This window comes from Sus scrofa, chromosome 13 (assembly GCF_054392235.1).
Source record: "Sus scrofa isolate SSC_HxYL_T2T_F1_AM1 chromosome 13, Sscrofa_HxYL_maternal_Yorkshire_Landrace_v2.0, whole genome shotgun sequence".
NCBI classification, from domain to species: domain Eukaryota; kingdom Metazoa; phylum Chordata; class Mammalia; order Artiodactyla; family Suidae; genus Sus; species Sus scrofa.
Window position 1 is genome coordinate 124,912,023 of NC_139395.1, and position 17,934 is coordinate 124,929,956.

Here is a 17,934-nt window from a genome sequence, read left to right on the forward strand (position 1 = left end):
TCCATAGGGGAGAAGAACAAAATAATGCCATTTGCAGCAGTATGGATGGAACTAGAGACTCTCATACTAAGTGAAGTAAGTCAGAAAGAGAAAAACAAATACCATGTGATTCACCTATATCTGGAATCTAATACATGGCACAAATGGACCTATCTACAGAAAAGAAACAAACTCATGGACATGGAGAATAGACTTGTGGTTGCCAAGGGGGATGGGGAGGGAATGGGATGGACTGGGAGTCTGAGGTTAGTTGAAGCAAACCATTGCATTTTGAGTAGATAAGCAATGAGATCTGCTATATAGCACAGGGAACTATATCCAACCACTTGTGATGGAACATGATGGAGAATAATGTAAGAAAAAGAATGTATATACATGTATAACTGGGTCACTTTTCTGTAGAGCAGAAATTGACAGAAAATTGTAAATCAGCTATAATGAAAATTTTAAATAAAATAAAATATGTGACCTTTGTGTCTTCCTTCTTTCTACATAGCATATTTTCCAGGTTTATCCAAGTTGTAGCATGGATCAGTAGCATATTTTCCAGGTTTATCCAAGTTGTAGCATGGATCTTCCTTTTAAGATTTAAATAATATTCCATTTATGAATATACACATTTTGATTCTTCATTCACCAATTAGCGGATATTTGAATTGTTTACACTTTTTGGCTATTAAGAATAATGCTGATATAAGTATTCATGTGCAAGTTTTTGTGTGAACATATATTTTCAGTTCTCTTAGGTATATACTGTGGAGCAGAATTGCTGGATTATATGGTAACTCTGTTTAACTTTTGGGGACCTGCCACATAACTTTCCAAAGAGCTTGCACCATTTTGAACTTGCCACGATAGTGTATGATGGTTCTAATAGCTTCACAGTCTCATCATTCTTTTTTTTATGTTTTAAATTATAGCCATTTTAGTGGATATGAAGTTGTATCTTGTGGTTTTTATTTGAATTTCCCTAATGACTAAAGATGTTGAGCATCTTTTCATATGCTTATTGGCCATTTCTGTATCTTCTTCAGAGAAATGTCTGTTTAGATCCTTGGACCATTTTTAAATTGGATTATTCTTTTCATTGTTGACTTGTAAATGTTCTTTTGTTTATTCAGGATACAAATCCCTTAACAGATATTTGCAAACATTTCGTCTCATTCTCTCTTCCTTAAGATTGTCCATTAGAGCATGAAAGCTTTTATGTTTGATGAAATCCAATTTTTCTATTTTTATTTTTGGAGTAAACCCAAGAAAACATTTTTTACATAATTAATTAATTAATTAATTAATTTGCTTTTTAGAGCCACACTTGTGGCACATGGAGTTTCCCAGGCTAGGGGTTCAATTGGAGCTACAGCTGCCAGCGTACGCCACAGTCACAGCAAAGCCAGATCTGAGCCATGTCTGCGACCTACACCACAGTTCACAGCAATGCCAGATCCTTAACCCACTGAGCGAGGTCAGGGATTGAAACTGCATCCTCATGGTTCCTAGTTGGATTCCTTTCTGCTGTGCCATAACAGGAACTCCCAAGAAACCATTTGTTAATCCAAGGTCATTATGCTTTATGCCCATGTTTTCTTCTAAGGGTTTTATAGCTTCAGTCCTTACATTTTAGGTCTTGGATCCATTTGATTTATTTTTTGGTGTATAGTATGAGGTAGAGGTCCAACTTCATTTCTTCACAGGTGAATATCCACTTGTTTCATCTCCATTTGTTGAAGATTATTCTTTCTCCATTGAATTGTCCTGGAACCCTTCTTGAAATTCAAGTGAACATTATCATAAGAATTTATTTCTGGATTCTTAATACTATTACTGTGATCCATATGTCTATCTTTATATGAGTACTACATTTTTTTTATTACTGTAGGTTTGTAGTAAGTCTGAAATTGGGAGCTTGAGTCCTCCAATTTATTCTTTTTCAAGATTGCTTCTGGCTATGTTAAGTGCCTTGTGCTTCCACATGAACTTTAGGATAAGCTTGTCAATTTCTGAAAAAAAGGCAACTGAGATTTTGATAGAGATTGTGTTGAATTTGGGGAGCACTTGGGGAGTACTCTCATCTTAACAATGTTGTCTTCCAATCCATTTCCATTTATTTAGATCTTCTTTAATTTCTTTTAGTGATATTTTATGATTTTTAGTATAAAATTTTATACTTTTATTAAATTTCTTAAGTATTTTATTCTTCTAGATACTATTGTAAATAGAATTGTTTTCTTAATTTTACTTTCAGCGTACTTATTGCTGCTGATAGAAATACAGCTGACTTTTGTATATTGATCTTGCATCGTGCAATATTGCTGGACTCATTTATTAGCTCTGTGTGTGTGTGAATTCCTTACGATTTCCAATATACAAGATTATGCCATTCATAAAGGATACTTTTACTCCTCTCTTTCTATCTATTATTTCTTCTTCTTGCCTAACTGTCCCGGCTGAATCTTCCAGTATGATGTTCACAAGGGTGGACATCCTCACCTTGTTACTGATTGTAGGGAGAACACTTTAGGTCTTTCATCATTAAGTATGATGTTAGCTGTAGGCATTTCTGGATGCCATTTATAAGGCTGAGAAAATGCCCTTCTATTCCTAGTTTGTTGAGTGTTTTTATCATGAAAGAGTTTTGGATTTTTGTCAAATGCTTTTCATGTGTCTTATAAGATGATCATGTGGTCTTTGCCATTTATTCTATTAACATGGTATAACTGATTGATTTTCAGATATTAAACCAACCATGTTCCTAGGATAAATTCCATTTAGTCATGGTATATAATCTTTTTTATATTATTGCATTCAGTTCAATAGTATTTCACTGAGAAATGCTGTCTCCATATTTACAAGGGATATTGGTTTATAGCTCTCATAATGACTTTTGTTTTGATATCAGGGTAATAATTTTATCATAGAATGAGTTGGTAATATTCATTCTTCCTACATTTTTGGGGAAAGGTTTGTAAAGAACTGGATGGTTGAATTCACCAACAAAGCTATCTAGGCCTGGGCTTTTCCTTTGTAGAAAGACTGTTGATTACTAACTAATTTCTTTAGTTGTTATAAATCTATTCAGAGTTTCGATTTCTTCTTGAGTCAGTTGGTAGGTAATGCCTTTTTAGGAATTTGGTCATATTATCTAGGATAACTAATTTGGCTTGTAAGTGTTCATAATAATACTTTATACTCCTTTTTTTTGGTAATTTGAGTTTTTTTCTTTTTGTCTTGGTCAATCTAGCTAAAGGTGTGCAAATTTTGTTAATTTTTTCAAAGAATTAATTTTTTATTTCATTATTTTCTTTATTATTTTTTTATTCTCTTATTTATTTCCCCTTCAATCTCCATTATTTCCTGATTTCTTTGAGTTTAATTTGCTCTTCTTTTTCTAATTTCTTAAGGTATAGGGTTTGGTTATTGATTTGAGATCTTTCTTCTTCTGTAATACAGATGTTTATTGCTATAAATTTCCCTCTAAGCATTGTTTTATTTATTTAGTCTTTTTAGGGCTGCACTCACAGCATATGGATGTTCCCAGGCTAGAGGTCCAATTGGAGCTGTAGCTACTGGCCTACACCACAGCCACAGAAACATGGGATCTGAACCGTGTCTGCAACCTACACCACAGCTCACAGCAACACCACATCCTTAACCCACTGAGCAAGGCTAGGGGTCAAACCTGTGTCCTCATGGATACTAGTCGGTTTTGCTAACTGCTGAGCCACAATGGGAACTCATAAGCATTGTTTTAGATGTGTCTCATAAGTTTTGATATGTTGTATTCATTTTCATTCATCTCAAAATATTTTCAAATATCTCTCATAGTATTGTCTTTGATTCTTTCATTATTTAGCCATGTATGATTTAAATTCCACTTATTCATGAATTTCTAAAATTTCCTTTTGTTATTGACCTATGACTTCATTCCGTTGTGGCCAGAGAACATAATTTATTTTATTGCAGTCCTTGTTTATAGCCTAATATGTGGTTTATCCTGGAGAATAATCCATGTGTATTGGAGAATATGTATTCTGCTGTTATTAGGTGGAACCTTCCATAGATGTCTTATAGGTCTAGTTGCTTTATAGTCTTAAGTCTTCAGTTTCAGTACAGATCTTTTGTCCAAATTTTCTATACATTTTTGAACATGTGGTACTGAAAATCCAACTATTATTATTTTTTGTCTTTTTGCCTTTTCTAGGGCTGCACCCCCAGCATATGGAGGTTCCCAGGCTACGGGTCTAATCGGAGCTGGAGACACCAGCCTACATCAGAGCTACAGCAATGTGGGATCCAAGCCGCATCTGCAACCTACGCCACAGCTCAGGGCAACGTCAGGTCCTCAACCCACTAAGCAAGGCCAGGGATCAAACCCGCAATCTCATGGTTACTAGTTGGGTTCCTTAACCACTGCACCATGATGGGAACTCCCCCCAACTATTATTTTTGAATTATCTATTTCTCTATCCAATTCTGTCAGTTTTTGCTTCATGTAAAGTTTTTGCTCTGTTGTTAGGTATATATATGCTTATAATTTTCATATTTTATCTATTTATTTATCCATTTATTTATTTATTATTTGCTTTTTAGGGCCACACCCATGGCATATTTAGGTTCCCAGGCTAGGAGCTGAATTGGAGCTGTAGCTGACAGCCTACACCACAGCCACAACAATGTAGTATATGAGCAGCATCTGTAATCTACACCACAGCTCATGGCAATGGCAATGCCGGACCTTAACCCACTGAGCAAGGCCAGGGATTGAACCCGCAATCTCATGGTTACTAGTCAGATTTCTTTAGCTGCACCACAACAGGAACTCCCTAATTTTTATATCTCCTTACTGGATAAACCTTCTTATCATTACATACCATCCTTTCATAAGCATTTTTGTCTTAAGGTCTATTTTGTCTATGTTGGTATAGCAACTCTAGCTATTTTTTGTTACTGTTTGCATAGAATCTTTTTTTTCATCCTCTACCTTCAAACTATTTGTGTCCTGAATCTATAGTCTATTGTATATAGCATATGTTTGGGTCCTTAAAAAAATCCATTCTGCCAGTCTTTGCATTTAATTGGAAAGTTACTCCATCTATAGTTAATGTAATTACTGGTCAGAAAGGACTTACCACTACCATTTTGCTATTTATTTTTCATACATGTTGTATCTTTTTTGTCCCTCAATTTTTCCATACTGCCATCTTTTGTATTAAGTAGATATTTTGCAGTGTATTGTTTTAATTCCCTTGTTTCTTTTACTATATTTTTATAAGTTTTTCTGGGGATTAAAATTAATATCTTAATTTATAACAATCTAATTTGGGTTAGTACCAACTTAATTTCAATAGCCTACCAAAGCTTTTCACTCACATTCTTTCCTCATGTATTATGCTATTATCATCATACAAATTAAATCTTTAAAAATTATATACCAATTAACACAGATTTATTATTATTGTTTTGTGCAGTTGTCTTTTACTTTAAATTGGAGGAAAAAAGAGTTACAAATAGAAAAAATTTAATTTAATTTTCAAATTTAATCTAAGTAGTTATCGTTGTTGGTCCTCTTTATTTTTTCATGAAGACTTAAGTAACTGTACAGTGATCTTTCATATCTGCCTGAAGGACTCCCTTTAATATTTCTTATAGGGAAGGTATGCAAGTGATACATTCTTTCAGCTTTTACTTATCTAGAAATGCCTTAATTTCTCCTTCATGTTTGAAGGACAGTTTGGGTGGATATATAATTCTTGGTTGACAGTCTTTTTTTCCCAGCATTTCAATACATTATTACATTGCATTCTGAACTCCATGGTTTCTCATGAGAAACTGTCTGCTAATTTTGTTGAGAATCCCTTGTACTTAATGATTTATTTCTTTTTTGCTGCTTTCAAGATTCTCTTTTTGTCTTTGTTTTTAATGTTTGATTAAGATGTGTTTTGGTATGGATGTTATTCTATTTGGATTTAGTTGAGCTTCTTGGATGTATAGATTCATATTTTCATCAAATGGGAGGTTTTCAGTTATTATTTCTTTGAATATTTTATTATACTTTTCTCTCCTCTCATTCTGGGGCCCCCCTTATATATATCCAGGTATGCTTGATAGCATTTCACAAGTCTCTGAGGCTCTGTTCATTTTTCTTCATTCTTTTTTTCTTTCTGTTCCTCAGACTGGATAATCTCAAATGACCTGTCTTCAAGTTTGCTGATTCTTCTGCTTGCTCCAATCTGCTACTGAGCCCTCTAATGTCCATTTCATTTCAGTTATTATACTTTTCAACATAATATATTGAATATATTTATTTTTATTAGAAAAATAATTTTTATAGAAAATTTTAATTAAAAATGAAATTTAACTAAAGTTTTCTATATTTCATATCCTCTATTTGAGGAGAGATTTTTTTTATACTTCTCTATAGTTCATTAGATATTGTTTCCTTTAGTTTTTAGAACATAGTAAAACTAGTTGTTTTAAAAAGCCTTTTAAATTGTCATACAGGTCATATTATGACAATTCTCAGAGAATTGCCAGGGAGTGATAACTTCAAACCTATCTGGCTTCCTGCAGTGGCTTCTAGGCTGCTGGTTTTCTTTTACAGTGATGAACTGCTTTTCAAGGCTACTGTGGAACTGAGGAGAGGGGAATGGGTATATGGCAAATTAAAAAGCTTGCTGCTTTTACTGAGCTTCTGCTGCTTTTCTCGAATAAACACTCAGATTGTTACAAGCTTTTGGTTAATCTCTAGAGTTCTGAAAAAGTTGATTTTTGACCATTTTTATTAGTATTTCTGTTGCTTTTATGCAGGAGTGGACTTGGGGGGATCTTTACTATACCATTCCTGCTGATATCTTAATTCTTTATTTTTAAGGAAAAAATAAAAGCATGGAAGGACTAATTTCCCTCCACATTTAGATACATCATCCTGTGTACCCCATTTAGAAGGCTACCAGTGTAAAAATTAAAAAAAAACTCAATTGGGGTTTATAGCATATGTGAATGCCACACCACATAGCATCATATGATTACTATGGCTCTCCCTAACTTTTTTTTTTTTTGGCCACATCTGTGGTCTATGGGAGTTCCTGGGCCAGAGACTGAACATTAGCCACAGAAGTGACAACACTGAGTTCTTAATCACAAGGCCACCAGGGAATTTCTGGCTCCTCCTAACTTTTCCAGACCTACCTGTGACAGCTCCATTCTCTCAGTCAGTTGGGCTAAAACAGGATTACCTGACACTTCACCTACTCTTTTGCTCTCATGTCTCCTCCAATGTTCCTTTACAATTTTGTTCATACATGACCTGTCTTTCTTTTACCAATGTGCTATATCTCTCTCCTGCCACTAGTCCACCATACTGTTTACTGATAGTAAATGAATCATCACATAAACACCTTTCTGATGAATTCAATCCAGAGATCAGAGGCTGCCATCAACTTATTCTGTCTTTTTTTCTGGATAAAATCTAGTCTTTTTATTTTATTTTATTTTTGCTTTTTAGGGCCACAACCATGGCATATGGAAGGTCTCAGGCTAAGGATCTAATCAGAGCTGCAGCTTCTGGCCTATACCACAGCCCCAGCAATGTAGGATATGAGCTATATCTGCAACCTACACCACAGCTCATGGCAATGCTGGATCCTTAACCCACTCTGCAAGGCCAGGGATTGAACCCACATCCTCATGGATACTAGCTGGGTTCATTAACCACCGAGCCATGAAGGGAACTCCCAAAGTATAATATTTTTAATTTGACCTTCAAATTTGCATGATCTGGACCCAATCTGAATTGGAAGTCATACAACTTGCGTTCTTTCTTCAGCATAATTCTTGCACAAAATTCTGTAGCTACTGTTCAGGGTATAGAACATTATTAAGCCCCTACTATGTGCTAAACTTAGGGTAAATTCACAGAGATATAGGTAAGTAAACCCATAGTTACAACGTATTGTAGCTTAGAAGTATGTGGAAGGATCAATTAAGAAGATATCTGAGAAAGTACCTTTGAAAATACAAAGAATTGCAGAAGTTAAGGTATTACTGTGTTTTGTTTTGTTTTTTTCCTCTTTAGTTGCTTCCAGTATTATACCCTCAAAGATTTAGTGAAAAGTTATGATGACGAAGCAGTTATAAAACCAGTTTCCTTCCCTAAATATGACAGTGTCCAAGAACCTCAGGATTTCTGCATCTATAGGAGGTCACATAAATATATGTTGACTGTGTCCTCATCATTAAAGCAGGGATGACACCTGTCCTGCTTATTCCCCAGGACTGTGATGAAGAATCATAGCAGAAGACACACGTGGGGTCTTTTTGAAGTGCCTTACAAATCCCATTTCTTATAAAAACAATTATTATAATAAATAGAAATAAATTATAAAAAGTCTTATTTTTATTACTTATGTACCCCATGCCATGGTGTCTTCATTTGAATATCTATTTGGGCAATTTAATGAGAACAAATAATTTATCTCTGTTAAGCATTTTGTGGGCTATCTTTTGTAAGGAGTTCTATAATCACGATGTGAAAACTTTAATAATTACTGATATGTCACCAAAAATGACCATGGAGGGGAAAAAAAGCAACTACTTACGCTCTGCTTTTAGCTGTCCAATGATGGAATTTTCTCCTCTGCACATGGTTCTGAAGATATGTAAAGGAAAGAAATAATTATGGAGGTTTCAAAGGAACCAATCTCAATTGCAATACCTGTGGGGTATATTCCTAATCTAAGTAAAAACAGAGCAAGTGCTTTTATGAGAAGATGCTACATAGATTTTTTTAAGCCAAAAAAATACAAATATCACTTTTCTAATATTACTGATGGGACAAGATAGTTGCTTTAAGGTGGGTAAACAGAAAAGTTATAAAATTGATGTTAGGTTTCAGAAAGAGATGCTATTTTAAAAAGATAGATTATGAATGGGCTTTCTCTCTTAGAAAATTTGGCAAGTGCAAAGATAAATTTAGAATGCCACAACAGATAAGAATACTTACAGAATCACATTACGTTCAGATGTGAAAAGGGCAAACTTGATAGAGTAATTTTGGAATTAAAGAAACTATTATACCTGAGCTGTCTCTGTAAAGTCAGCAAACTCCTTAAAAGTGAAAAATGTAGTCTCAAATAACTATCTCTACTAATGATTTTGTTTCTCAAGACTCTGATAATAGTCGATGAATTATAAAAACTGACAAAACAAAAAATTCTATGCTCCATCTGCCTGCTCTATGAAAGTAATTAAAAATACAGTTTTCCTGGGAAATGCTGATATTATTAAAGGTGATGCCAGCAAATTGAGATGTCTTTGCATAATAAAAGGTTATAGTTTTGGTTGCTGAACAAAAGCCAAGCATGTTATTTCATTCAGCTGGTTCAAACCCAAGAAAATAGTCATAGAAAATAATTGCAATTGACATTATTCCAAAAATAATATTAGCATGGCAAATGAAGTGGAAAAAATCCGATTAAACATTATGTCAGTGCCTTACATACATGAAAAGCTTTGTTTGTCATGTTATAAATCAGATAATATTAGAAATGGACAAATCTTCAACCCAAGTGGATAGACCAAAGCCCAGTTAAAATTCTCTCATACTGTAATCAGGCATAATTACCCCAAAAGAAACACAACATCTTTATTTGAAACTTTGGCAGACAGAAAGACACAAGCTTAAAAAGTCAGGAAGAAACACAGGATTAAAAAAATATATATTTCCACTACAATGGTGTACTCAAACCATGGATCCTCAGATTCTGCAGAGGTGCTTCTAGGATTGCCTTGAGTTCAGATGACTCAAGTAAGAGGGCATGTAAGCCCCCAATCCCAATTTGTCCAAGACCCTGAACCCTTATTGCTTTACACACTGGGGGTTCTTGGGTCTCATTTGACCTTCCCCCAGAAAAGAGTCTGATTAGAAAGGTGGGAAACTACAGGCAGTTCTGGAAAACAGGGGATATGAAAAGAAAATACTCAAGTACTAGTCCTTGCTTTGACTCAGAGTGTGATCTTTGAATAAGGCTCTCTTGTGTCTCATGTCACAGTTTGTCACTGGGAGCTGGGTTCATGCCAGACCTGTCCACCTACCTCCTCTCTTCCCAGGTAAGTGGCCCAAAGAGATTGTCAGGGCTGCCTTTCCATCACTTTCTACACCACCTCTCTATACTCCAGCGCCCCCCCTCCCCAAGTTAGTACCTCTCAAGCTCCTTCATAATCCTCTGATGGCCAAGTCTGAAGCCTCATGTACCTTTTTGAGCAAATATGGAAACTCTACTTTTCAAAATATTAAGAATAGGATTTAGAACTTTTCCCCAAATTTTAACAAAGAGGTGGTAGTGAAAACAATTAAAATTCCAGAAGACAGAAAAGAACCTTTATCCTTCACTTACTAGCAGAGACCATTACTGCCAAACTTGTTGAAGGATTGCAGCCTAAAATAATCATAAACCAACATGCACAAATTGTGCCATTTTAAGCATTTAATTTTTTTCTTTCATCTACTTACTGCAAAGAATATGAAACTCAATAGCTATTTGGTGGCTTAAAGATAATTTTTAAATTATCTTTAAAAATTAATTGTTTATAAAGGATTTCATATCTATATCTACATAATTAAAAGTTCTTATTCCCATTTATAATATATAAATATAAAGAACTAAAATATTAGTCTTTTTATATTCATATATATTGTGTGTGTACATATATATATATCTTATAGACAAGCTCTCTTTTCTCTCTCTCTATATATGTATATATATGATAATCAATGAGTATAAAAAAGAGGATAATATTTTAATTCTTTTATACTTGCCATGTGTTCTAAGCCTACATTTATGTATTTGGGCTTTATTTGAATTTTATCAACTTGTAAACAGGCCAAAATTCAAAAGCAAAATAAAGAAAAGTATCCATTTGTTCAACGCTCCACTGAATAGATGTGGAGAAACATTTCCATTCCTTTCACCAGCTTACATGCGTGACTGATTGAAAGCTGAAAAAAAGACGATATTAGAACTTTGGCACCTGTAGTTGAAGTGCATTATTGCCTGCAGAGCATTTCCTCCGCCGGTTGAAATGTCTCCTTCAAAACCTGGCAGCAGTGGTATCACAACATACACCCGGTACCTCTGGCTTTCCCTGCAAAAGTCAGGGGCAGAAAGTTTTACAATTAAAAAGAAAAAGAAAAAAAAAAGACAAAGTAACAGTTAAAAATGACAGCCAAGGAGTTCCTACTATGGTTCAGCAGTAACACCCTTGGCCTCACTCAGTGGGTTGGGACCCGGTGTTGCCATGAGCTGCAGAGTAGGTTGCAGACACAGCTGGATCCAGCATTGCTAGGGCTGTGGTGTAGGCCAGAAGCTGCAGCTCTGATTTGACTCCTAGTTTGGGGACTTCCGTATGACGCAGCTACAGTACTCAAAACAAAAACAAAAACAAAAACAAAAGATAGCCAAGCAGTTCACATGGATTTAAAGACTGAGCAAATGGCTTCCTACAATACATTCTATCAATCCCCAGGCTCTGCGGGGGAAGGAGGTGCTGTTGCATTGGAGACCAGAAGCTATTATCCAGGCTAACTGTTCATAGCAACCTGAAAAATAAGCTGAACTTGGCAGTAAAGTGAGGACTGTATCCACTACCTCCCACAGCATAATCCTTTCTAGGACAAAATCAATTGCAACAAAGCCTTGTTTGGATCCCTTGGAAGGGTGAGGGGTTAAAATTTAGTTCTGAAAAAGACATTGACCTAAGAGTTTTATGTATAAGTACCTAACTCAGAATCCAGCAAATAGTAGGCATTCAGCTGTTAATTACTGAGTAAATGAGATCCCACAGCGTAGATCTCAGGGGCTAAAAGACATACTGGACTCAGTATGATTTCCAATGCAGATGTTCATCATTGTTTGGAAACTCTGATTCATCTCTGAAAACTCTGCTTCAGATGCAAAATTTTACCCCAGGCCCTTCATGCATTCTGAGTCACTGATGCCGAGTTTTAAATCTCCTACATATACAACACAATATTTCTTGGCCCACTCTCCCTACTGATGATTAACAACAATCTTTGAAAGGAAAAGCCTTTGAACCGCCTTTGCTTCCCAGTGATGTAACAAACGGGAGAAATGCGGCTCCTTCCTTTGATCTGTATTCAGAAAGTCAGAAATTTGGAAAATTATGTTCAAATAGATACCACCTCTTTGGAGGCTAGACTGTCAAGGTCCTTATCTCTAAAAGACACACAGGAAGAAGAGAGAGAAAGTCTGGAGATGACTGTGGTGTTCATGGAATCTTGCCCTTTTATCTGAGAAGTTTATATTCACACAAAGTTGCTGCTACAGGTTAATTTTCAAGTGGGAACCAACCTAAACTTTTCATAATACTTAATTTCTAAAGTTCATTTTCTTCTAAGCAACTACATTTTTCTTTCAGAAAAAAATATTATTACTACCCTAAAAGCGATCAGATTTGAGGTCTCTGATGCCAACGTACCGTATTAGGGTCCAGGGAAAGTGCAGTTCCAAGCAGAAGCAATGGCCAATAGAACAGAGTCTGGAGGCCTGTGAGCTTGACTTCCATGCTTAGGAATTTGGACTAGGGTGTTGTAATGGCATGGATTAATCACTAGATGGCAAACACAGTTTGAGTTGGAAAAAAATTTTTTAAATTTTTAAATGTGAACTGTTAAAGTCCTCTGTCAGATAAGAGTAAGAGGCACACATTCCTGGATGGTAAACAAGACAGTGAGAAGAAGAACAGAAAGAACACCTAAGCTATTTCCCCACAGCCAGTATTTAGAAGTCCAAATGAATCTCACACTTAAAAATTGTCACCATCTGTCTCCTGCTGCCTTGACAGATTCACCTTCAGTCCGGTCCTCCCAGGCCCACACTCCAGTGACAGACAGGAACCACCATCCTGTGTTCAGAGTGCATCCTACTAAGGCAGGCTAGCAATAGCGCATCTGCCCCCTTAGCCCGGAGTGCGCTTCTCCGCATCGTAGGAGCCCTCTCCTTGGAGGGCTGATAAATGGCTCCTTCCTCGCTCAGGCCAACCTGGATGTGCCGGTCAAAACTGGTTTGCTTCTGCCTCCGCACTCCCCTAGCATGTGGCTAGGATGGCTATGCAGCATCCCTTCTGCTTCACACAATAGCAATAGGCACATCTGCTGGCTAGACCACATGATAAGCCCTCTTGAAGCATAGGATATCCATGCTCATATCTTTCTGTTTGGGGCAGTGCCCAACAAAGGAGCTCTGCAAACTCTCTGTACCTGGTACTATCTGCTTTGGGAGAATGAGGTCAGATGGAAAGAATGTCTCTTTCTGGGAAGCCTCTGATAGACAAGAGGTTAAACAGGATGTTTTCCTTCAAATTAGGTTACATTTTATTTGATTTTTTTTTATTGTGGTGAAATACATATGTAACACAAAATTTGCCATTTTAACCATTTAAGTGTACCATGCAGTGTTATTAATTACCCTCACATGTTATGCAACCATTGTGATCTCTATTTCCAAAACTTTCAAGAGTCCAAACAGAAACTGTGATAACTAAGCTCTAAGTTCCCACTTCCCCTCCTTGCAACCTCTGGTAACTTCTAATCCACTTTCTGTCGCTAGGAATTTGCCTGGTCTAGATATTTCATCTAAGTGGAATCAAACAATATTGTCTTTTTGTGTCTGACTTATTTAACTTAATATCCTCAAGATTCATCCATGGTGTAGTGCGTGTCTGAATTTCCTTCCTTCTTATAGCTGAATAATATTACATTGTATGTACAGACCACATTTGGTTTATGTAGTCATCTGTGGGCAAGCACTTGCACTGTTTCTACCTTTTGGCTATTGTGAGTAATGCTGCAGTGAACGGGGCTCTCTGCTTTCTATTATTTTGAGTATATATGCTGGAATGGCACTGCTGGGTCATACAGTTATTCTATGTTTAGCTTTTTGAGGAACCACTAAACAAAATACATTTTCTGTCTTTTTGCTATTTCTTGGGCCGCTCCCGCGGCATATGGAGGTTCCCAGGCTAGGGGTCCAATCGGAGCTGTAGCCACCAGCCTACGCCAGAGCCACAGCAACGCAGGATCCGAGCCGCAACTGCAACCTACACCACAGCTCACGGCAACGCCGGATCCTTAACCCACTGAGCAAGGGCAGGGACCAAACCCGCAACCTCATGGTTCCTAGTCGGATTCGTTAACCGCTGCGCCACGACGGGAACTCCCAAAATACATTTTCTAATGGATAATATATGCTCACAGTACAAGCCTTCAGAGATTGGAAGATTACATGATGAAAAAACTTCTTTCTCACCTCTTTGTCCCCATCTTTCATTTCCCCTCCCTAAGGGCAACTTATATTACCTCCCATGCTCTTTCAGAAATAGTCTATGAATTTATAAGCATATATATATATATATATATATATATATTCTCCTTCTACACAAATGTCAGAATACTATAAACACTTTTTTTCTGAAAGTTTTTTTTTTAATTTATCTTTTTTTTTTTTTTTTTTTTTGTCTTTTCTATGGCCACACCTGCAGCATAATGAGGTTCCCAGGCTAGGGGTCTAATTGGAGCTGTAGCTGTCAGCCTACGCCAGAGCCACAGCAACGTGGGATCTGAGCTGCGTCTGAGACCTACACCACAGCTCACGGCAATGCTGGATCCTAAACCCACTGAGAAAGGCCAGGGATTGAACCCACAACCTTATGGTTCCTAGTCAGATTCGTTAACCACTGAGCCATGACAGGACCCCCCCCCCCTTTTTTTAATTTATCAGTATATCCTGGAAACCCTTTGATATCTGTACAAAAAGTGCTGCTGTCCATATTTAAACAACCATGACAGTGTTCCAAATCCATGCCATAATATATAAACCAGTTTCCTATTGATGGGCATTGAACTGTTTCTAAATTTTTGCTACTCTAAAATACCTATTTTGTGATGTGTGTTGACCCACATAAGTCATTTTTCACATTTGTTAGAAAAGTCTTAGAAGTAGTATTGCTGCCCTCAAACACCAAGTGTTCGCACTTCTGATTGTAAAGATGGTTCCCTTTTGTCCTTGTGTTTTATAAAAGCAAAAATGACTTCAAAATGTAGATACTTGGAAATGTCCTATAAAAATCTTATACCTTTTGATAAGACATTCCTGCAAATTTAGTTTGTAGAAATCAAAATATTAATATTTTCTTGTTCTTGGGACAGTTAGTTCTAGATCAAAGTTTTTGCTCTTTTTTTTTCTTAACAATAAAGTAGTTTTTGAATTTCCTGCATGATGAAAATTTTAAATTGTGTTCAGCAAATTATCAGAAATGACTTATATTTTCATTGCTGTAGGAAAAAAGGGGCTCTGGCATTTCAAACCATAAAATTGTGGCTAAGTTTAGGCCAATGAAGAGAAAATTCTATGTGCTGGTCTGTCCAGTTTCCTTCCTTGGTTCAGTCCCAGAAAAAAACAGTTCTCAGCCACTGAGGATTCTAACTTCTTCAGAAACACTGCACCCTCACAGTGCTGGAGTTTGCAAATGACAGTGATCAGTGTAGGATAAAAGCACTGAAGCCCCTGAAGTGCACAATTATTTATGATCCTAAAAACAAGAGAAGAACTAGTGAGCACCAGGCCATCTTTCAGGCAATTGCTCCATCACTTTAGTCCAGAACAATTTTAAAAAATTACATTCTCAGGCTTTTTGTTAAAATAAATTTTTCCTTCCAAATTCACCAACTCTTATAGCAGTGCTATATATAATAGCTAAAAGTTGGAAATAAATGTTCAATAATAGGAGGACGGTTAACTAAATTATGTTATAGCCCCTCAATGGATGTAACTTCTTTGTAGGCACTAAAATGACCACTGTGATGACTTACTAGCAAAATACTTCTTGTACTAATGCAAAGTTCTAATTACAAGACAATTACAGATGTGGCAGGCTGAAATATTAAATAAGTTTTTTTCTTCAGTGTGATAACTTCCCCCTCTCTATGACCGGAGATAAAGAAGCAGAGATTGCTCCTGGGATGGTGCCCTCACAAAGGAACCAGGGCACAAAAGTGTCAGCTTCTTAGACTTAGGGAAATGGATAGAGATCCTTTGAGCTGAGGCAGGAGTTTAAAGAAATAAGAGTGAGCTTCAGTGAGACCCTGTCCTTCGCCCTCAAGCAGAATTCCAGGGAGAAGAAGACAGACCCCATTCTCTTTCAATCAGGCTATGGAGCCACAAGGATCTAAGCTTTGCTTCTAGGGAACCCCAGAGAAATGACTACCAACCCACAGGATGTGGCAGCAATAGAGGAGAAGTGGCAGGAAGGCATGCTTGAAAGGTGTAGCCTGAACCCCCAGGTTACAGTTAGTAGATGCTAGGAAGGCTTCGGCCAGATCAATACTGAGTGCTAGAAGCCCCTTCCCAAAGATCAATGTCTATACCAAGAATGGGGGAGGGGAGGGAAGAGCAGAGAGCATCCTGACAGAACTGAATATGGAGGAGAAATAATGAAAAATCACTGAACTTGGCAACATTTATCAGGAAGTGTCTAAACTAAATTTCCTTCTATTGCATGGAAATGGGATTTAAGACAGAAATCCAGATGAGTTAAGGAAAAGGAAATACACTACAACTCAGAAAACGTTTATTAATATGGACCAAAAAGGAAATAGGAAGATAAAAAGTCAACTGTTTAGGTGGCGAGAATGTGGGCTCTTTCATATTTTTAATTTTTCTCTTTGCTGAAATGCTGTTTGTCTCTTTTAAAACAGTCCTAATTGACTAAGGTAAATGGGTCTTAGCGATGGCTTTCCTCTAGTTTCCCTCCTTGCTCTTCTGCAAAACTCCATCTTCCTTCACCTCCCTGCTCAGCAGGGCAGGCAGTCAGGAGAAGAGGGGTCTGCTCACAGTGGGGTCTCAGGATCTATAAGAAAGCCCCAAAGGAGCTCACCCAGCTTTCCAGTGACAAGATGCTTTATTTTTTGAGAATTTGGGATTTATAGAGCATATTTCATTGCCCTAAATGTCAAGAGCCGGTATAAATCCTCTCATTATTGTAGATTTTGCGGCAGTAGAAAATCTACTGCCAGAAATAAGAAGAATTGCAGTTGGGACTTGGTGTTTCTCTGTGGAGAGAACTGCATTCTATAGCGGTATCTGTTACAGAAGAACTGGATCTGTAGCTTCTCAGTGATTTGAGTGTGGGTTACGGTTTTATTTTGTGTTTGGCAAATCTTTTAAAATACAGTAAATCTTCAGTTTTTTCATCCTAAATGGGGGAGTTGGCGAAAATCATTGTTAGTCCACTAGAAACGCTGGTTCTACTTAGCATGGACTTTGCATATTACACATGAGACTCTATAGACTATAACATTACATGTTGTGGGAATGAGTGCATGTGTGCATGCACACACACATACACGTAATTTTTTTTCATCGGTTATCTTTTGAAAATGGCAAGCTTTTAAATGTAAGAATATTCAAGGTTAGCCCAGCATGTGACTTAGACTTTATTCTGGACTTGATAACCTTTGGCATGTGCCTCAGCGCCTCTCAAATATGAATCTATAAAACCTTTTATTACACTGTTCCTACAATGGTCCAGCCCTTTTCATTCTTTTTTTTTTTTTTTTTTTTTTTTTTTTGTCTTTTTGCCTTTTTCTAGGGCCGCTCCCGTGGCATATGGAGGTTCCCAGGCTAGGGGTCTAATGGGAGCTGTAGCCACCGGCCTACACACACAGCAATGCTGGATCTGAGCCACATCTGCAACCTACACCACAGCTCACGGCAACGCTGGATCCTTAACCCACTGAGCAAGGTCAGGGATCGAACCCGAAACCTCATGGTTCCCAGTCTGATTCATTAACCACTGAGCCATGAAGGGAACTCCCATTCTCATTTTTAAAAGAGTCTCTCCCTTCCTTCCTCTCTCTGC

At 37.0% G+C, this 17,934-nt stretch overlaps 1 protein-coding gene across 29 annotated transcripts in view; it reads right to left on the reverse strand.

The window, feature by feature from the left end:
• The window catches only part of PLD1 (phospholipase D1), a 224,320-nt gene that overhangs the window by 37,274 nt on the left and 169,112 nt on the right, over positions 1-17,934 (reverse strand). For all 29 annotated transcript variants that reach the window (XR_014822370.1, XR_014822368.1, XR_014822374.1 and 26 more), the window contains 2 exon segments: positions 11,029-11,142; positions 8,598-8,647 (listed from right to left, as the gene is read on the reverse strand). Coding sequence is in view for 23 of the 29 variants with exons in the window: in XM_084986822.1 (XP_084842948.1) it covers positions 8,598-8,647; positions 11,029-11,142 (164 nt within the window). In the remaining 6 variants the exon portion in view is untranslated.